The sequence below is a fragment of the Notothenia rossii genome (assembly GCF_949606895.1).
Source record: "Notothenia rossii genome assembly, chromosome: 11".
Lineage (NCBI taxonomy): Eukaryota > Metazoa > Chordata > Actinopteri > Perciformes > Nototheniidae > Notothenia > Notothenia rossii.
This window is the reverse complement of record NC_136910.1, coordinates 59,535,630-59,558,129: the sequence shown is the minus strand read 5'-3', so window position 1 is coordinate 59,558,129 and position 22,500 is coordinate 59,535,630. Positions and strand designations below refer to the sequence as shown.

The following is a 22,500-nucleotide window of genomic DNA, read 5'->3' as shown; positions in this document are numbered from 1 at the left end:
ATGGGAGGGGGGGGGTTGTTTACCTGTCTCTCCATGGGGGGGGGGTTGTTTACCTGTCTCTCCATGGGGTGGGGGGGGTTGTTTACCTGTCTCTCCATGGGAGGGGGGGGGTTGTTTACCTGTCTCTCCATGGGAGGGGGGGGGGTTGTTTACCTGTCTCTCCATGGGAGGGGGGGGGTTGTTTACCTGTCTCTCCATGGGAGGGGGGGGGTTGTTTACCTGTCTTTCCATGGGAGGGGGGGGGTTGTTTACCTGTCTCTCCATGGGGGGCAGGTACCACACGTTCACCACGATGGCCCAGCTGGTCATCACCCTCAGCAGGTAGCTCACCATGTTGAATTTGGAGCTATTCCAGAAGGCGTCTCCGAAGCGAGCGTCATACTAAACACAGGAAGTGGATTTACAGACAGGAAGTGGATTTATACACTCTAAAACCGGAAGGTAATAGAGCGGTGCAGGGAGGACGTATTTACCCTGAAGGAAGCTGCTGTTTCCTCGACAAAAATGCTACAGGATTTCTCCAGAGGAAAATAGCTGGAAATAATGTCTGTGGAAACTAGCCTGTTTGATGAATGCACGTTTTGTTCAGGATAATCTCCACATGTCTACTCTCATAATGTTCTAATCATAAATCTAATGTCCAGAAGCAAAATGCTAACGTGATGCTATAAAGGAGCTACAGCCGAGTCCAGCAGCACGACTTCAACGTCACGCCAACTTCAGATCCATATTCAAACACACAGATTCTAGATGGAACGAGTTGAAGCGTTTGTTTGAACAGTCTGCAGGAGGCAGGGACTTGCTCTCAAGCAGAACAGAAACTAACTTAGAGGAGTGTTTACGTGTTCGGCGTAATGACGTACAACGGCCTCCACGACCTCTGTAGTCCTATTCAGCCACTTGGTAACAACCATCGTTTCTCAGACACGTCCACTCTTCAGAGATCACCAGTGGGGTCACTGCTGATGATTTAATGTAGAACAAAACGTGATCCGTCTCTTCAACGTGTCTCAATCACAGATCTTAGTTCGGCTATCTTCCTAAACCCTATGGAGAGATCCCATTGGCTCTGAGACGAGGGGACAGGAAGTGGAGAAATGCTGACTCACTTCCGGGTTTTAGGACTCGTTCCTGCACCTCTATATAAGACGTGCTTGTTGGTGAGTGAGATGGAAACTTCTGGATCACTGGAGATTAAATTCATAGAGAAAAGGGAGAGCTGGAGCTTTGGTGATTACATTTTTTAATAATCCACATTCCTCATCAGCGAGACTCAGCAGACCCTGAATCTAACTACAGCTGTCGCCCACAGAAAATAATACGTTCCAGAAAAGAAGGGCCTCTTGATGGCTCTGAACAATAAACTATCTCATGGCAGCTTGTACTCGGTCATAAACAACAACAAGGATCCCAAGCTCCTCCCCCTTAAGAGAGATAGCAGAAACACCCAAGGCCCAGACCTATGCCGTGGGAAAGGAGAGGGTGAAAGGAGAAAAGGATGAACTGGGTCAAAGGTTGAATACCTGAGCAAACGATTCCCCAACAGGTTGGTGTTTGTTTACCTTGATTGCGACCGGGTAAATGGTCCCTCCGATCTCAAAGCTTCCTTTCTTAAACATCATCACTGACGTGTTGTTGACGCACGTTCCTGTTACACATCATCATCATCATCATCATCATCATCATCATCATCATCATCATCATCATCATCATCATCATCATCATCATCATCATTCATCATCATCACCATCATCATCATCATCATTCATCTTCATCATCACCATCATCATCATCACCATCATCACCATCATCATCATCCATCTTCATCATTCATCTTCATCATCACCATCATCATCATCATCACCATCATCATTCATCATCATCATCATCATCATTCATCTTCATCATCACCATCATCACCATCATCATCATCATCATTCATCTTCATCATCATCATCATCATCATTCATCTTCATCATCACCATCATCATCATCACCATCATCATTCATCTTCATCATCACCATCACCACCATCAGACTGACCTTCAGGGAATATGAGGATGGGGAGTTTAGTCCTCGCTGCAACGTGAGCTCTCAGCCTGCAGACAGAGGGCAGGTTCAGTCAGTTAGTGGGAATGCTGTAAACAGGATGTTATCAGCATTCCCACTAACTGTTCTTCTACGGACTAAAAGTTTATTATTCCACCGACTTATTTTGCCGGTCTTCTCCTCCCGCATTGAACATCGCAGAAACTCCGTTCAAACATCAAAACGTTCAGCTCGGTCGGGAATCGATGGCTATTACTTTTCTCATTCATAACTTTCATAATTCCAGAGATACATCCCATAATACATCACATTTTTAACCATTGAAGTCAATGTAGAAAATCTTCAACATCTAAGCGTATTATGGGATGTCATCAAATGCCGTTGGCATGGCTACAGATCATTCACCATCAAGTTAGTTCAGAAGTTTGCAGTTCCAATATTCTGCTGCTTTCCCAAGCCTTTTTCTTTTCTTTTCTTTTCTTCTCTCATCACACATTCAAGCCCCCAGTGTTCATGTATCATTTCAATCTAAATTCTTCACTTTCTTCTTACACATTACATTTCAGCAGTTTAGAGTCAGCTTTTCAGCATAAAGCATTCCCACTAGCAATTTCTTCAGGAATTGCATTCTCTAGTTATTATTTGCTATCTATCTTACAAGATGGCTAGCTAACGTTAGCACTCTTTGTTACAAGCAAGCTATTGTTAGATATCTATCTAAAATGATAGCTAGCTGACGTTAGCAGTAGGGAATGGGAATGTGACGTCATCAACAGCAAGTTGTCAATCTTTGGAGGATCCAGTGAACACAACCTGTTCACTTAAACTTAACAGCTAGATATTTGTTAGCTAGAAAGTAGCGTAACAAATAAGTTGAAGCGTAACGTTAGCTGTCTATCTATTGTTAGCTGTCTGTCTAAAAAGAAGGCCAGCTAATGTCTGCCATCTATATAGCAAGCTAAAACTTAATGAAGCTTAATACACTTTTAATAAAAAGCCATACACCATTTTCTTTCCCAGGTTAATACGTTTATAAAGCTAGCAGCATGAAGCAAAGTAATAGCCTTTCCATTCTTAAGCAGATGTGTGAACATAATGCAATGCAGAAGTGTTCAGTTCAGAATAAAGGGATTACAGTTCCCCTGTGTATCTGGCATTGTGTACACGAGTTTGTTTTTAACTCATTGATATCTGTTTCCACTGCTGCCACTTTAATCTACCCATGCTCAGTCGTACCTGTTGGTGACGGTGTGGCGGTCCTTCATCTCCGACCTCTCGAACCAGACGTGAGGACAGGACCTGGACATGGACCTCTGCAGGACCCCCATCAGACCCCCGTGCACCTGACCCACCTGTTGGACCACAGACACCCCATCAGACCCCCGTGCACCTGACCCACCTGTTGGACCACAGACCCCCCATCAGACCCCCGTGAATCTGACCCACCTGTTGGACCACAGACCCCCCATCAGACCCCCGTGAATCTGACCCACCTGTTGGACCACAGACACCCCATCAGACCCCCATGCACCTGACCCACCTGTTGGACCACAGACCCCCCCATCAGACCCCCGTGCACCTGACCCACCTGTTGGACCACAGACCCCCCATCAGACCCCTGTGCACCTGACCCACCTGTTGGACCACAGACACCCCATCAGACCCCCATGCACCTGACCCACCTGTTGGACCACAGACCTCCCATCAGACCCCTGTGAACCTGACCCACCTGTTGGACCACAGACACCCCATTAGACCCCCGTGCACCTGACCCACCTGTTGGACCACAGACCGCCCTATCAGAGCCTTGTGACCCACCTGTTGAACCACAGACCCCCATCAGACCCCCATCAGACCCACATCAGACCCCCGTGAACCTGACCCACCTGTTGGACCACAGACCCCCCATCACTACATAGAGTCCAATGTATTTTCTCTTGTTTTCCATGTGCACTTTTGAACTTGCAATGTTTCTGTTTTTTTATTACATGTCTCAGGTAAATTAGCATCTCTGCTAACCGTGTTTTTTTTTCATCTGGTATCTTTTTCTGTGAACTACACATTGATTCCAATTCCTGACTTGTTAAAGACTTGTTACTGACTCGTTAATGTCTCGTTACTGACTTGTTCTGGACTTGTTACTGAGTTGCTGTGGTACAGGATGGTGACTTGTTACTGACTCGTTAAAGACTTGTTACTGACTTGTTCTGGACTTGTTATGGTACAGGATGGTGTATTCTGTATATTAGTCTCTCCCTGTATAATCAGACGTAATGAAGACCCTCACCATGGCGTAGCAGCCGTCGTTGGCCAGGATCACGATATCGATGGGCGTCGTGTGATTGGCCACGCAGATCCCTCCTTTCTGAGGGCGATTCTCTCTGAGAGACACGAGGAAGCTCTGTTAGAGAGACTAGATCTGGGACAGGTTAGTGACTCGTTAATAACTAGTTCATGACTCGTTAAAGACTTGCTACTGACTTGTTGTGGTACAGGATAGTGACTCGTTACATGTTATATGACTGGTTATTTACTTGGTATGGTAGAGGATGGTGACTCGTTAATGACTTGTTAAAGACTAGTTATTTACTTGTTGTGGTACAGGATGGTGGCTGACAGTCCTCTGGCACAGACCCTGTAACAGGTCAGATGGACGAGTTCACTCAGCCAGTTCTTCCCACTGAGGCATAGAACAGATATTATGCATTATATTATATATATATATATATATATATATATATATATATATATATAGTATATATTTATGTATATATATATATCTATGCTGTGTTTCTTTGTTTCTGTACCTGCACTCCGGCAGCAGCCCCACCAGAACGGTTCCTATGACGAGCCAGGAGAGACCAATCACAGCCAGAGTGACCCTGAGAGACCAGATGGAGACACGTTGACCAATCAGCATCCTTCAGGTTAACTAGTGCTCCTTTTAGAGGCAGATCTGCAGGAACACGTCCTAAAACCGTTAAGGACTCGTTAAGGACTCGTTAAGGACTCGTTACGGACCTGAATGGAAACAGCAGGCCGTCCCCCCAGAACAGGCTGATGTATCTGAAGTTCTGATTATTACCTGACTCGTTAAAGACTAGTGAGTGACTCATTAAAGACTCGTTAAGGACCTGAAGGGCAGCAGCAGGCCGTAGCGGACGAACACCCCGACCCCCCAGAACAGCGTGAGGCGCAGGCTGATGTATCTGAAGTTCTGGTTGGTTCTGGTCAGCAGGTTCCAGGAGTTGAGTTCCTCGGAGGAGAAGCGCTGAGTCACCGCATCGTCCACGATGCTCTCCAGCCCCGTTTGGTAGAAGAAGAGAGCGTCGCTGAGGGAGAAGAGACCGCCCGTCGGGGGGGCGTCGCCCCGCAGGCGCCCCACCCCCTCCTGCATGGAGCCCCCTCCACGCTCAATGATTCCTGTGGGAGAAACATTTTTATAACTACACTGAACAAAAATATAAATGCAACACTTACATTTTCTACATACACAAAATAACAATTTCTCTCAAATATTGTTCACAAATCTGAAAAGATCTGTGATAGTGAGCACTTCTCCTTTGCCGAGATAATCCATCCCACCTCACAGGTGTGGCATATCAAGATGCTGATTAGACAGCATGATTATTGCACAGGTGTGCCTTAGGCTGGCCACAATAAAAGGCCACTCTGAAACGTGCAGTTTTGCTTTATTGGGGGGGTCTGTGGGGGTCCGAAAACCAGTCAGTATCTGGTGTGACCACCATTTGCCTCACGCAGTGCAACATATCTCCTTGGCATAGAGTTGATCAGGTTGTTGAATGTTGCTCCTCTTCAATGGCTGGGCCAAGTGTCTGGATATTGGCAGGAACTGGAACACGCTGTCGTATACGCCGATCCAGAGCATCCCAAACAGGCTCAATGGGTGACATGTTAGGGTTAGGGTTTAACCCTAGGGTTTTCGGACCCCCCCAGACCCCCCCAATAAAGCAAAACTGCACGCTCAATGATTCCTGTGGGAAGAAACACAGAAATGTTTCATAATATAATATATATAATATAATTGTTTTCTTTAATTTAGTCTTTTTTTAAATCTTTTTCAAGTTTTTCTTATTTTGTTTCCATGTTTTCTAAGCATTTTATTATTATTTATTTATATGAACTATAATGATCACGTTTGTTTGCTTTTTCTATTTTTTCCTCCTCTTGTTTTTATTCTGTTTTAAATCATATTTAGTAATTATTAACTAGTGTTTAATATTTCAAAAACATTTAAATTAGAAAATGTTCATAAAAACACCTAATGGCCTTAAACAGAGTTAGTAGTTATGATCAAACATTAGGAGTAAAGATTTACCTCAGATAAGATATTAATATATTAGATTTAGTCTTTTAGAGTTTATAAACTAATATTAATAATCAGATTAGCATTCATGTAAAGTTAGTAGAGTGGTTTCTCCAACTGTGAGTGGAGCTGAAGGGAAAGGGTTAAAACAAAGAGTTTCAGTGAACTCTTGTTCCACTGAACTATGCAACAGTACAAACACACACACACACACACACACACACACACACACACACACACACACACACACACACACACACACACACACACACACACACACACACACACACACACACACACACACACACACACACACACACAGCGTCACATGGTAACCCTCACACACACCACGTCCTCCTGAGAGGAAGTGCAGCTGCTCGGGTTAACCCCTGATGTGCAGCTCGTTTGGTTATTAATGAATATCTGAGTTTCAAAGCCTAGAAAGAAACGGCACTGATTCCTTAAAGAAGTCATTCAAACATCTAATAAATGTGATCATGCTTTGTCCTTTTTTGAATTGTTCTGTTAGATTGTAATATGTATTTCATTTATTTATATCATCAACTGGTATTCTTTACATGTTGTAGTGTATGTTGCACAGGGGTACCTCGCCTATTGTTTGATGATATATTTGTTTTTATTATTAATTTGTATATATGTACTTCATTATTAACTAGTACACAAACTGCTGTTTTATTAAATGAGTCTTTTGTTTAAAACGTTTTTTTTAAATATATTTATAATTTATGTATTTCTTTTAATGTAGATATTTATTACTAATATTAATGATATGCCAATTTTTTTTACAATTAATTGTTTAATTTGAAGTGGATGCTGTATATTTATTCTTGATATTATTCCATGTGACTTTATTGTTATGGATTGTCATTATTTATTGAATTCATGCATTTATTCACGTGTTTTCTCCCCCTTCGGCCTCCCAGCGGCCCAATGAACCCCTGATGACGCCTCGTTAATGAGGGTCTTTATTGAGGGTCTCACCGTTGGGCAGAGGATCGGGAACGCCGCTCTGCTGCTCCCGTTCCCTCTGGATCCGGAGCGTCGCCCACTGCAAACACACTGGGATGTCACACCACCTCCGACATGTTTCACAACTCGACAAACATGTGGAGCAATCGGGGAGAAGCGGGTTGAGAAGAACGAGGTCATACTGTCAGTTTCTCTCAGGAAGGTGGGGAACCTCCGGCCTCCGGGCCGTATACGGCCCGTGAGACCATTTGGTACGGCCCGCGAGGTACTTTATAAACACACGCAAAAATTCAAGAAATCTAGACCGCAAAATAATTAAACAAGCTTGTTTTTCCTGGCCAAGGTCAGGGTCCTTGAACACAACACGAGCCTAACGTGTCATCACGTGGTATATGTCTCGTCTGACAGGAGTGTAGTTCTAACGGAGAGCACCAGAACGCGGCTCCGGGCCGGGACTTCACAAATGTCAGTACCAATAAGGAGCTGTACACATGCCGCAGTGTCTGCGTGGCTGTGTCTTTAGTTGAAAGCCCAGTGGCGATCTGTTCATCTGTCATACTGATCATACAGTCAATAACTTTGTTGTTATTAGCATCTGGTTAGCTAGCTATGCTAACGAATAGAAGAAGCTTTTTCTCCAACCAGTGAGGTAAAGGCACATCTTTATATGATCATTATAGTTATAGAAAAATAAGAGAATAAAGTAAACAGGTACACAATACTAATATGACAGTAAAAAAAGTTGTTATTAATAAACAAGAATACAATTTGAAAGGGAAGTGATTTGTAAAATAAATATCTGGATTAAGACGTTGCTTTTGCTTTTTCTTTGCACAGCATGAAAGAAAGGTGAAATGAATGGGCTGTGATTTGAGTTTTTTAAGCAGACGTTGAGTTCAATAATTTGTACGGCCCTCGAAGGATGTTGTAAAAATTGAAATGGCCCTTGAGAGGAAAAAGGTTCCCCACCCCTGCACTAGAGGGACACTGCCTCATAATAGGGTTGGGTATCGTTTGAATTTCCACGATTCTGATTCTGATTCCGGTTCTACTTTTCAGTTCCGGTTCTTTGAGGGGTAAAGAATGATACATGCTTCTTCCACCAAAAAAAATTACATTTATTGGAGAAACTTTTACACAGTTTAGTTCACAGTAATATTCACATTCAGTCTGTTTATATTCACTGCTATGGAACTGTAACCTGAGAACCACTGAAGCTACAACAGTGCCACAGTGCAGCTTTTAAAGGAACCCCCCCCCATTTAAAAACAGCTCTTGTTGAGAAAAACAAGCATATCTGCCTTCTCAGGCATACCGGGAAGAAAGGTTTGAACACTTTAAAGTAAAATGTTCAATCTGGTGCGCTTTGTTCAGAATGACTAGAGACCTGATCTAGGGGGTTGAACTCTAAACACCCACATCATTCCAGAAACATCTTCTTCTAATATCCGTTAGAGCAGCTAGCACCAGATTCTAATAACAACAGCGCTGGTACCGGTGCGCCCTCCCTCTCTCCCTCGCTCACTCTCACTTTAGCTGTGAGCTGAGGGCGCCAGATAAGCCAACATCCCCCACTTTCATCACTTACAGCGCCCATCGTACAGGGCAGATGAAACGTGTAACCGGGTGAAAAGGGTGTTACATTGACTTCATTATGAATGTTGTTCCATCAAGGCCGAACATTAGGATGAGCCCCAACGGTCAAAACATGTTTTTTTCTCCCAGAGCTGCCAGCGCAGCGCCTCCACAGATCTGGCTCCCTAGGCGAACATCTCTAACGCCAGTGCGACGAGCCGGCCCTGGTCTCAGCTTACGCTGTAGGAAGTGTAGGTTCAACGCTACATGCCCCGCCCCGCCGCAGTCATACAGTAGGCTACGGAGAGCGGGGAGAAACATTTCCTCAGGCATCGAAAAGCGGAACCGAAATTCACATTTCTAAATTATGCCGTTGGAATCGAAATATTGGAACCGGTTCTGAACCGGAACCGGTTCTGAACCGGAACCGGTTCTCGGCACCCAACCCTACTCACCTACTGATGTAGAAGAGACATGAAGAAGAGGGGACACATGTTGATGTAGAAGAGACATGGAGAAGAGGGGACACATGTTGATGTAGAAGAGACATGGAGAAGAGGGGACACATGTTGATGTAGAAGAGACATGGAGAAGAGGGGACACATGTTGATGTAGAAGAGACATGGAGAAGAGGGGACACATGTTGATGTAGAAGAGACATGAAGAAGAGGGGACACATGTTGATGTAGAAGAGACACGGAGAAGAGGGGACACATGTTAATGTAGAAGAGACATGGAGAAGAGGGGACACATGTTGATGTAGAAGAGACATGGAGAAGAGGGGACACATGTTGATGTAGAAGAGACACTGAGAAGAGGGGACACATGTTGATGTAGAAGAGACATGGAGAAGAGGGGACACATGTTGATGTAGGAGAGACATGAAGAAGAGGGGACACATGTTGATGTAGAAGAGACATGAAGAAGAGGGGACACATGTTGATGTAGAAGAGACATGAAGAAGAGGGGACACATGTTGGTGTAGAAGAGACATGAAGAAGAGGGGACACATGTTGATGTAGAAGAGACATGGAGAAGAGGGGACACATGTTGATGTAGAAGAGACATGAAGAAGAGGGGACACATGTTGATGTAGAAGAGACATGAAGAAGAGGGGACACATGTTGATGTAGAAGAGACATGAGGAAGAGGGGACACATGTTGATGTAGAAAAGACATGAGGAAGAGGGGACACATGTTGATGTAGAAGAGACATGGAGAAGAGGGGACACATGTTGATGTAGAAGAGACATGAAGAAGAGGGGACACATGTTGATGTAGAAGAGACATGAGGAAGAGGGGACACGTGTTGATGTAGAGAGACATGAAGAAGAGGGGACACATGTTGATGTAGAAGAGACATGAAGAAGAGGGGACACATGTTGATGTAGAAGAGACATGGAGAAGAGGGGACACATGTTGATGTAGAAGAGACATGAAGAAGAGGGGACACATGTTGATGTAGAAGAGACATGAAGAAGAGGGGACACATGTTGATGTAGAAGAGACATGAAGAAGAGGGGACACATGTTGATGTAGAAGAGACATGAGGAAGAGGGGACACATGTTGATGTAGAAGAGACATGAAGAAGAGGGGACACATGTTGATGTAGAAGAGACATGAAGAAGAGGGGACACATGTTGATGTAGAAGAGACATGAAGAAGAGGGGACACATGTTGATGTAGAAGAGACATGAAGAAGAGGGGACAAATGTTGATGTAGAAGAGACATGAGGAAGAGAGGACACGTGTTGATGTAGAGAGACATGAAGAAGAGGGGACACATGTTGATGTAGAAGAGACATGAAGAAGAGGGGACACATGTTGATGTAGAAGAGACATGGAGAAGAGGGGACACATGTTGATGTAGAAGAGACATGAAGAAGAGGGGACACATGTTGATGTAGAAGAGACATGGAGAAGAGGGGACACATGTTGATGTAGAAGAGGGGACACATGTTGATGTAGAAGAGACATGGAGAAGAGGGGACACATGTTGATGTAGAAGAGGGGACACATGTTGATGTAGAAGAGACATGGAGAAGTGGATTCTATAGAACAGGTGAGCTCTAAAATAGTGTAAGTAAATAGAAATAGAGTAGAGTAGAATGTTACCTCCAGGATGTGGACCAGGCCCTGGATGTAGACCCCGGTGACCCCCAGAGAGAGGCCGAACATGGCGGGTAACATGATGAAGAACAGAACCACAAACATCCACAGCTGGAAGAGCCACACCGCAACACCTTCCATCACTGGGGGGGGGGGGGGGGGGGTCACGCCATCACCTGCAGAACCACAGAACCACAGAACAGGAGCACCAGAGAACAGGAGAACCAGAGAACAGGAGAACAGGAGAACAGGAGAACAGGAGAACAGGAGAACAGGAGAACAGGAGAACCAGAGAACCAGAGAACCAGAGAACCAGAGAGCCAGAGAACCAGAACAGGAGAACAGGAGAACCAGAGAACCAGAACAGGAGAACAGGAGAACCAGAGAACAGGAGAACAGGAGAACAGGAGAACCAGAGAACCAGAGAACCAGAACAGGAGAACAGGAGAACCAGAGAACCAGAGAACAGGAGAACAGGAGAACAGGAGAACCAGAGAGCCAGAGAACCAGAACAGGAGAACAGGAGAACCAGAGAACAGGAGAACAGGAGAACAGGAGAGCCAGAGAGCCAGAGAACCAGAACAGGAGAACAGGAGAATAGGAGAACAGGAGAACCAGAACAGGAGAACAGCAGAACCAGAGAACAGGAGAACAGGAGAACAGGAGAACAGGAGAACAGGAGAATAGGAGAACAGGAGAACCAGAGAACAGGAGAACAGGAGAACAGGAGAACAGGAGAACAGGAGAATAGGAGAACAGGAGAACAGGAGAATAGGAGAACAGGAGAACCAGAGAACCAGAGAACCAGAACAGGAGAACAGGAGAACCAGAGAACAGGAGAACAGCAGAACCAGAGAACAGGAGAACAGGAGAACAGGAGAACAGGAGAACAGGAGAATAGGAGAACAGGAGAACAGGAGAATAGGAGAACAGGAGAACCAGAGAACCAGAGAACCAGAACAGGAGAACAGGAGAACCAGAGAACAGGAGAACAGGAGAACAGGAGAACAGGAGAATAGGAGAACCAGAACAGGAGAACAGGAGAACAGGAGAACCAGAACAGGAGAATAGGAGAACGAGAATAGGATAATCAGAGAACAGGAGAACCAGAACCAGAGAACCAGAGCAGGAGAACAGGAGAACCAGAGAACAGGAGAACAGGAGAACAGGAGAACAGGAGAACCAGAACAGGAGAACAGGAGAACAGGAGAACAGGAGAACCAGAACAGGAGAACCAGAACAGGAGAACAGGAGAATAGGAGAACGAGAATAGGATAATCAGAGAACAGGAGAACCAGAGAACAGGAGAACAGGAGAACAGGAGAATAGGAGAACGAGAATAGGATAATCAGAGAACAGGAGAACCAGAACCAGAGAACCAGAGCAGGAGAACCAGAGCGTTATGCTAATTAAAAAAGTACATTTTCATGCTTTTTATGAATATGTATGAATGATATTTGAATCGGGTTCATCTCTATAACCTCCAGCAAACATCTGTCTCTTTAATCAAAGTAAAGGCTTATAGAATATTATAAATATGCAAATTGACTAAACCAAAAGGTATTTTAATTGAGTTTTGTATAGCAAAGGGTTAAATATTGTACTTTTATTTCCGATTTATTTGTCCAAAAAACGTGATTACCTTAAATACTTCTTTGTATATAGCTTTATAAACAGTAGGTCATACAAAGGAGTTACATCTGCAACAGGTTTTACATTCAAATGCTGTTTACATGTTATGATGTATATTTACCATTGTTAGCGGGACATTGTGTATAATTAATAGTATTGACAGTACATTTATCTCCTGGACCTTGTTTTTGATGAGTCTTACATTATTATATTTGTATTTATGGTATAAAAAACTTGTATTTTAAGTGAATGTACTTCCACATGTTGACACCAGCAGCAGGAAAAGTACTAGGAGTCCCGTTAGACGGAGTTATGTAAAGAAAACTGAAGAACAAACAGCAGGGACACAAACAACAACAACTACATATAACATGTATTTGTATATATATATATTTATATACTGTATATATATATACTGTATATATTTACCTGGTATTCGGTGAATCTGTCCCAGTTAGAGTTTGATGCCCAGTTGGATCAGAGAAGCTGGTTTTGTTTCCCAACATGCAGAGAGTCAGCGGACCCTAAGCCCCGCCCCCTGTATGGAAGACCAACTGTGCCAAAGAGAGGGGAATAACATCATGTGATGAGAAAACAATGTATATTTAATCATTTAGAATCTCAAAATAACCAAATATGAGATTTTATTCCACAATATTTACAAGATTTTGCCAAAATATTTATTATTGAAAACATTATTAGTAATCGGCAAATTAAAGACTTAGTATCTCAAAACAATGACTTGGTTTCGCACAAATAATGAGCTAGTATCTCAAAATGAAGAGTTAAAGGTCCCATGTCATGCTCTTCTGGTTATCACCCGTCCCCTTGTGTGCTATGAAGGTTTTTCTGCATGTGAACGGTCTGCAGAATCAAAACCCTCAGAGTACACCCTGTAGCGAGTAAAACTCTAACACAGAGAAGACCTCCCCAAAACGCCTCTTTGGTGAAACGTCATCATGATGTCATCAACCATTTGCTTACGAAAGCACGTACCCGGAACTAAATGGGCCAATCCGTGGAACCGTTACATTACGTCCGCGGAGCCGTTACGTTAAGCCCCCGCTGATTGGTCCAAATTGACCAATCCACACACACACTCAGTGCAGGCAGCCCTGCTGATTTCTGCTCCGTGCTGCAGGCTGATAACAGACAGTCTCTGCAGACCCATCCTCACAGCGTCTATCAACCTATAAACCTTTTTCTTACTCAATATCAAGACACACTTATTGTTTTTATTTCGGTTGTGACTTTGTGTGTGTTCAGGTTGAGTTTGGCTGTGTTTGGCTGTGTGTCGCTAAACAAGGAAATCACGGAGGGGGGGGGGGGGGGGGGGGAGGAGCTGCAGTGAGCCGTTTGGTGGAGAAAGTGAATACTGCTGAATACACATACTTTACAGAGATGCTGAGAAACCAATGTGAGTTTGGAACATTGCACAGTATTTTTCTATTTGAGCACAGACCTCAACAATGGAACTATGATCAGTGGAGATGGCCATGACATGTGAGCTTTAAAACATGGATAAGTATCTCTTAGTTATTACTTCGTTTCTAACTAATTATTTCCAGAGCGTTTCTCATTATATTGGTATACCAAGTAATCTTTTAACTTTAACTTTGTATAACATATTTTAATGTCTATTAGGTTTTAATCGGTATTCTTCAATACAAAATCATTATTTTAGATACTTCGAATAATGCAATTGTTGTTTGAACAAAGTTGCAAACATTATTAATGATATTGCAAAGTTTAATAATTATTTAAACACATACTCTGTTTATTATTTAACTTTTATTAAATATCTGCGCTTTCCTTAACTATCAGGGTTTGAATCTTTTTGGTTTTTGCACTTATTGTTACAGCTAAATTAAATGTAATGTGTAATGTGATAATATTGCAATATTTTGAAACTAAGGTATTCATTTCAGAAATTTTCTTATAAATGTGTCAAAGTTTGTCATCAAAATATCTCCTAAGTTTTTTTTTTTCATCTTAATATGACCCCGTAGAGACGCTCCTGACGTCACCACAGTGAAGAACAACAACAAAGATGGCGGATATATTGTTTTTTATTTTAGATATTTATTATTATTTTGTGTACAGTTTTTTTTTTATTGTTTTTGCAACGTTATATTTTATTTGTATAACTAAGACAAGTATTTTACTAACGTGTTTGTAATTGTTTTAATTGAGATTTTTTTATATATTCTTTTTATTTCTAAAAAATCCAAATATTTGGATTAGACGTCTAAGGAATAAAACTAATATTTTATTGGTAACTCTTTATATTAAGGTACACACATTCACCATCAACTAGTTGTTCATTAACATGCATATTAGCAGTATAGTGGCTCTTTATTAGTCATTATAAAACACTTATTAATGCCTTATTCTACATGACCTTATTCTAAAAGTAATAAGCCATCAGTTGAGAGTTTTTCCTCAATAACCCTCTAATTAGTGCTTATCTGTTACAAGTCAGGAAGTTGTTGTAAATGAGTTGGGGTCTTAATAGCTCTGCTCAATATGGGCCTAATAAGGCAGCAGTACCACAAGAATAGTAATTCTCCCATAATAACACTTAACAAATATGATCTCTTCTTATGTAACAAGATGTGAAACTATAAGTGTTAATTGTGTCTAAATAACTCAAAATTAGGTATTTATTTAAGAACGTGTTCCCTATTCTAAAGTGAAGTCTTGTTCATCACCAATAAGCTAGTAGTTTGACTCTAATTGACCTGAACAGGTTCCCTATTCTAAAGTTGCCTCCTCTTCACACTTTGTAAATACATTATAGCACACAGCTACTGACATGAACCTCAACAGCACATGAACAAAGTAGACTCACGTTGAAATATCTGTTTTATTAATGAACCACTAAAGAGAGGTTCAGACACAGACCAACACATGTCAAGTTTCTCCAAGGCTGAGAACACATGCAGCCTGCACTTTCTAATAAAACCAGATTTTGAACAGAGTTGATGTTTGATCATACTGTGTGACCTGCTCGTATGTACTTACACACTAGGTGTACTGTTCTCTCTGTGTTGGACTGTCTCAGTGTGAATGTTACGTGCCGTAGTGTGTGTGTGTGTGTGTGTGTGTGTGTGTGTGCGTGTGTGTGTCTCTCTCTCTCCCTGATTGTCTCCAGGTGCAGCCTCTCCCCCAGGTGCTCCCAATCCCCAATCAGGGCCTCCATAAAGGACCTGAGGAAAGCTGCAGTGGCTCTCTCCTTCTCCTCTGGCTGCATGTGTGCAGCATGGTGTCTCTGTCTCTGTCTCTGTCTCTGTCTCTGTGTGAGACCTGTGTTCTGTTAATTATTAGGAGATGTGCTCCAGTGTATATTCAAGTTGGCTGGTGAGCCCTTTTTCTTTTGTCCATTCAAAGAGCTGCTTGTGGCTTCAGAGATCAGTTTCCTCTCCTCTTTCTCTCGCCCGGTCATTTTATATTTTGTTACTTCCCTTTGGTTCCCCTAGCTCAGTAGGGAACATAACAGTGAACATAGATTAAACAGCCAGCCCAACTCTTTTGAGAGCCAGGGAATGAGCAGCCATGCTCCTTTATTGATTTATTTGCAGTCCACTGATATTCAAACGGAGTGAAACTATAAAACAGAAGTTACAAGGCACTTAATGATCTCATACATGTAAGTGTGACATACACAGATTAACACATAGTTAAAGTTGAATCTGATCTGACAGCATCTGATAGGACAGCCTGGTGTCATGGAAACAGGAAACCTCCAGTTCCTGTAATCTGGAAACCATCAGCATCTTCTTCATCAGTTCCTCAGAGAAGTTAAAGACAGTATTATATAAACTTTAGTCTCATCTTTAATGGACTGTTCAACACAGGCAGGGACAGAGAGACTCAGAATGTCCTCAACATGTCCTCTAACTCTTTCTGCTTCTATAGATCTGAACCACTGAGCAAACTGAAGACCAGGCCGACAGATGACCCTGATCATGTGACAGATGACCCTGATCATGTGACAGATGACCCTGATCATCATACTTGTGAACCCTCCCGATTTTCGCGGGAGACTCCCGATTTCATTGCCCTCTCCCGGGGTCATATTTCTCACATAATCAGATTTACTCAGTACTGTTTCCACTCAGACTTTAATACAGATACTGAGATACACCATTGTTTGGTTTCCATGGTAACACGTCTCTTTAGTAGCGCGCGCAACTGAGGGTGAGTAAAATATATCACAGAAAACAGAACAAGAATCTGACTGAATGATGAGGGACTGAAACATGTTGTTGTTCCACTGACTGAATGATGAGGGACTGAAACATGTTGTTGTTCCACTGACTGAATGATGAGGGACTGAAACATGTTGTTGTTCCACTGACTGAATGATGAGGGACTGAAACATGTTGTTGTTCCACTGACTGAATGATGAGGTACTGAAACATGTTGTTGTTCCACTGACTGAATGATGAGGGACTGAAACATGTTGTTGTTCCACTGACTGAATGATGAGGGACTGAAACATGTTGTTGTTCCACTGACTGAATGATGAGGGACTGAAACATGTTGTTGTTCCACTGACTGAATGAAACAGTGTGTGTTATTGAACAGGAGTGATGCAGGAAGTCTCAGTGTGTGCTGTCATGTCTCTCCAGGCCACCAGGGGGCGGAGTCCAAGCCGACAGGAGGACATTGAGCTGGATTATGATGACCTGGATGTTCCTGCAGAAGAGCTCCGGGAGCACAGAGTAGCACCTCCAAAGACCCACACACACACACACACACACACACACACACACACACACACACACACACACACACACACACACACACACACACACACACACACACACACACACACACACACACACACACACACACACACCCCTTTCACCCTAACGCGTTTCCAGGGCCGGTTAGAGCCTGAAAAGCAAAAAAAAATCCTGTTCACACCGCTCCGTAATCCGGTTAGTTTCAAGCACCAAAAAGTTGTCGGTCTAGAAAGCACGCACATACGTCCCGCTTACGTCGGGGGCGGGGGCAGGGGCGGGGGTGGGGGCGAGATCAACCTCTCACAACAACAAAAAGCCTAACCCTGTGTAATGTTCTTTTTATAGGAAATCATTTGAGCTTTCGTAGTTCCAGGTTTAATATGTGCAATAAATTCATTTCAATACGTTTTGCAATAAACATTGAACCAGTCCGGCCCTCGACTAGTACCCATTTTTTTATTTTGGCCCACTGTGTTACCGTGTAAGAACTTTTGAATGTAGCATATAACGACTGTAAAGTTGGTAAAGTCGTCCCATTTCTTCCATTTCGTTTGGACAGAGCAAAACGAGCAGCGCTTCAATACAATCGGCCATTGTTGTTGTTGTTGGCGATGTGAGGGGTTTCTGCGCGGTTTGGCTTTATGAAGCAGGTGAGCAAGCGGTTACGCCATGACGCTAACGATGACGCTATGACGCAGCACCAGTCGGGCTCTGAGCAGTGTGAACAGAGCGGGAGCTGAACCGAAGAACCGGTTCCGAACCAGAAAAGCTCTAGCACGGAGCTAGAACCGGAGAAGCCGTGGTGTGAAAGGGGCAGATACACATTCTAACCAAAGCAGGCTGGATTTGTTACATCACAGTAAAAAGATAGCATATTTTCCTTGTTCTCAACTTGAAATACCACGCACACCATCAATATGTCTTCTCTGACTTCCTGTCTGCTCCAAGCCCATTGGTTGCTTCTAAGACGTAGATCTTTAACAACGACTCACACATTTGGATGAATTTGAAAAGTCAAAGCAGTCGGTGCAGTTTGAAACCAAAGACACAGCAACCCCGGCTGAATAATGTCATATATTTAATAAAACTAGTCAAATATCCTCTGAAATCTGCTTTGCAATACCTGATGCCAGTGAATCCAGAGAGAACAGGAGAAAGGTGTTACAGCGCCACCTGCTGGTGGATCTGAGCACATCGAGAGTTGGTGTATTTTATTTCTTTTTTTAATTCAACAAGCATTCAAAGCTCAGTTTAATCAAATGTTTTGAGAAGTTTAGCCTGAAATGTTGCTGAAAAATTATTATCATACAAATTAAAAACAAAAATGAATACTTCCAACGCTTTTGGTGTTTAAGGATTTCATAAGTATTTTGACATTTTAGAAATTAACACATTTCTTTTGTTTCATAAGAATTCAGCTAAGTTTGGCTTTGAAGAAAATTGTTTTAATTGATTTTAATTTGGTCAAAAAAATGTTTTTCTATTAAATGATGTCCTATTTACTGCAGGCTTAGTTTTGTAATTGAGATTTGCGCTTATTATATATCATTAAGGATTTGTTTTATTTGAGTTGTAATTCATTTTGATATTATGTCATTGTGATTGTTTGAGGGAGCTTTTTAAGAATTCTGCCCATTTTTGTATTTTGACATTTTCCTTAAATCCATAAAACTTTTGCCTGATTTAATAATTAAAACATCCTCCTAGTTTACAAGTATTCTGCCCCGTGTGGTAATCAGCTATTGAGCTTGAAGTTAATAATGATTGCCATAAACATTTCATAAGATTCAATCAATTTCATAGTTAAGGATTGTTCTAATTTACTAAGAATTGTGCTTCATTTTGTGAAGAGATATTGAGCTTTTTGTCTTTATTTGATAAGTTTTGTGCATTATGCATGTTTGTCTCTTTGTTAGTAAATGACCGTTCCTAAATCACGATACGTTTGCTTAATGTTGTATCACACGTTGTCTACTATGTGACCAGAAAAACAATAAAACTACTTTAATAATCCAGAAAGCTCCCTGGATATTTATTCATGGTTTTCTTCTTGTTGGAATATTTTATTTTAAACTTTCTTTGAATTTGCCATATAATATATCATATCATATATAATAGTTACTCTGCATGACCCCCAATCTCATATTATTGGGGGTCATGCCTCCCTCCCTCTCTACCTACCTACCTACCTACCTACCTACCTACCTACCTACCTACCTACCTACCTACCTACCTACCTACCAGTGACGTGCGGTGAGCTTCATGGCTGGTGAGGCACTGACTCTTTCAGAGTCAGATTTACAAATATTATATTTTGACCTTAATCAAAATATTCGGTTATTTTCAAAAGCTTTTTTAGTCTGATGCTTCGATTCATTTTAAACAGACCGTTCAACAAAAGGATACGCAACATCTAAATATTGGATTGTTCTTTCTTAGTAAGATCCAGCGACGTGCAGTCAGAGCCTCACCTGTCATACTCCAATGTAACGGAAAAACAACTAAAGAAAAACTAAATAGTAATAATAATAAAATGTCTCCACTGATCTGTGATGTAAATGTGATTAATGTATGATTCCAATCGATTTTTAAAGTCAAAATCAGCAAATTTGCCGAGCTCCGCTACAACTACGGGTAGCGATGAGAAGTGAGGCAGGGACGAGCTCTGCCTCTCGTAAGCCCACAGTAACTGGCTGGAGCGCGGGCACTAATTTAGCGCGGAACTTATTTTGTGAGCGCGCTCAAGCCAGTTACTGTGGGGTGAGGTGAGGCACAGATGAGCTCTGCCTCACCTCAGAATGCGTCACCCCACAGAAACTGTCTGGAAAGCGGGCCCTAAGCTCATGCCTGTTACCATCTCACTGTAGGTCACCAATGTAATGTTTGTAGATCCCTTTATTACATTTATCCTCGCCATCCATAGTCTCTAAATAACTTATTTAAGGTATATATGATATTTAGGCTCGCTGGTCTCATCAAACAACGGGAATGAGAAAAGCACCAGGAGAGACAGCCATAACCTCTGCCGCACTGAAGGGGGCGCACGTGAGCCCACAGGTTCTTGTTGCTACTGTTATTCTACACAGAGACGGTAGACACAAACAACAAGCTAGACTTTTGAAACTACAGGAAGATAAGGAGGACTTTTACAAAAAACTAATAGAGATTGTTGTCCAGAAGGAGAGCATGGACTTACTCTTCAAGTCAAGGTAAGACCACCATTGGAATGAAAATGGGATCTTACAAAGAAAGAACAATATTTAGATGTTGGGTATCCTTTTGTTGAACGGTCTGTTTAAAATGAATCGAAGCATCAGACTAAAAAAGCTTTTGAAAATAGCCAAATATTTTGATTAAGGTCAAAATATAATATTTGTAAATCTGACTCTGAAAGAGTCAGTGCCTCACCAGCCCCTCCCTCCCTACCTCCCTCCCTCCCTACCTCCCTCCCTACCTCCCTACCTCCCTCCCTCCCTACCTACCTACCTACCTACCTACCTACCTACCTACCTACCTACCTACCTAACAGAGCGTCACATATAACTCACTAAAGGAAAGGAGAAACCAAAAGCACAAAAGGTCCCTTTGAGGAAGTCTCACGTATTATCTGATCAAAACCCAAACGGCTGCTCAGGCAGTTCAATGACAGAAGAAGCTGCACCCCACGATTGAAACCATGATTGTTTATTGGACATTACTTTGTAATATGTTTAAAGACTTTCTAATTTTCCACATATTACATTCCAGACTGTTTTACAAGTCTTGAAGTCGGTAACAAATACACGTTTTCCTTGTGTGTATCTCAGGCCTCTCGTCTTGGGGCTCAGGACGGGCCCAGGGGCAAATGGGGTGGATCTCTGCATCCGATCCGGGGCAGTGGAATGAGTGGAGTGGGGGCGTATGACGCTGCCTTTCTTTGTGAGGAAGGGGAGGATGGCCACAATCACAAACAGCAGGGGGGGAAGGAAGCCCCACAGCATCTCCGGGGCTACATATGGGCTCCTGCTCACCATGGCCGAGGGCAGTAGAGTTCTGTTGAGAGCAGACCCAACAGAGTCAGTGGAAGTGAAATGCTGCCAGTCATGACAGTAACGGCCCGTCCACACTACAGCTTCGACAGCTTCAAAAACGCTTTCCAACGCGTCACCCCATTCACTTTGAATGGGGTGACGTCACGTTGCCTCGCTTTTCGCCGAACTGAATTGTGGGTAGCAGAGCGGAGCTTTCCTGGCGTTTCAGCAAAAGTTGAGCAGTGTTCAACTTTTGAAGCTTCTGAAGCTTTCGGTGGAAGCGTCAGCCAATCAAATCATATGCCAGTACAAGCGCTAGCCAATCAAACCGCTGCTTGGGGCGGGAGATTCATGTGATTGGTTGTTGGTCGAGCTTCAGACACGCCCGCCGGCAAGCTTTTTTTGAAGCTGTAGTGTGGACGGGCCGTTAGTAAACTCACTCAAGTTCCAAACGCACTGTTTTGACATGAGTTTTCTTTGCTTGAGTATTTTTCATTTGATTTCAGGCTAATGTTTTCCTCCATTTATTTAACGCTCACAGTTACTAGTAGCAAGTGAACACACATACTCTGCTATGATATGATGCAGTACTGTGTTACTATTCACCCAGTATCTATTACAACATTAAAATGCTCTTTTACGTATCTCTTGGTGAATCTCTTTCTCCATGATAATACAATACTGTGAACACTTTCGTTTTGCACATGAAGTACTGTTCGTATATTTCACTAAAGATATTTCTGTATTTTGACTGAAGTGGCATTTTGAAAGCAGGGATGTTGCTTGTGATGGAGTATTTCTGGACTGTTGTGTTTTCTTTTTTAGTAAGTAAAGGAAGAGAGTACTTCCTCCTTCTCGGATCTCTGCAAAGATGTCTGGTTACACAATTGATCAATAGTAGATATAGAACAAATGGACAGTATTATGAGCGTTTATGTGTAGAATGCGGACTCACCATTGGAGGGTAGTAATCACACTGAACAGAATCGAGTCCCTCTGATATGAAGTAAATTAAATGGCAGAAAGCATGGCGCTTCAAAGAGAGAGAGAGAGAGA

At 42.6% G+C, this 22,500-nt stretch overlaps 1 protein-coding gene and 1 long non-coding RNA gene across 6 annotated transcripts in view; both read right to left on the bottom strand.

Annotated features, from left to right (window-relative positions):
- The window catches only part of gpat3 (glycerol-3-phosphate acyltransferase 3), a 16,473-nt gene extending 3,219 nt beyond the window's left edge, over positions 1 to 13,254 (bottom strand). Inside the window, exons 1-12 of one of the 5 annotated variants that reach the window (XM_079657838.1) lie at positions 13,113 to 13,244; positions 11,058 to 11,227; positions 7,379 to 7,445; positions 5,184 to 5,472; positions 4,857 to 4,931; positions 4,640 to 4,729; positions 4,337 to 4,430; positions 3,826 to 3,867; positions 3,286 to 3,401; positions 2,044 to 2,099; positions 1,563 to 1,648; positions 253 to 381 (exon numbers count right to left, since the gene is read on the bottom strand). In XM_079657838.1, coding sequence (XP_079513964.1) covers positions 253 to 381; positions 1,563 to 1,648; positions 2,044 to 2,099; positions 3,286 to 3,401; positions 3,826 to 3,867; positions 4,337 to 4,430; positions 4,640 to 4,729; positions 4,857 to 4,931; positions 5,184 to 5,472; positions 7,379 to 7,445; positions 11,058 to 11,192 — 1,179 coding nt within the window. In that variant the 5' untranslated portion in view covers positions 11,193 to 11,227; positions 13,113 to 13,244. The other 4 variants (XM_079657837.1, XM_079657835.1, XM_079657839.1 and 1 more) reach the window with 4 other exon arrangements.
- Positions 13,255 to 21,102: 7,848 nt separating this feature from the next.
- LOC307025179 lies at positions 21,103 to 22,500 on the bottom strand. Its single transcript, XR_013804101.1, has 2 exons — positions 22,400 to 22,500; positions 21,103 to 21,466 (listed from the first exon to the last, which is right to left on the bottom strand). It is a non-coding gene; the product is annotated as an uncharacterized lncRNA (long non-coding RNA).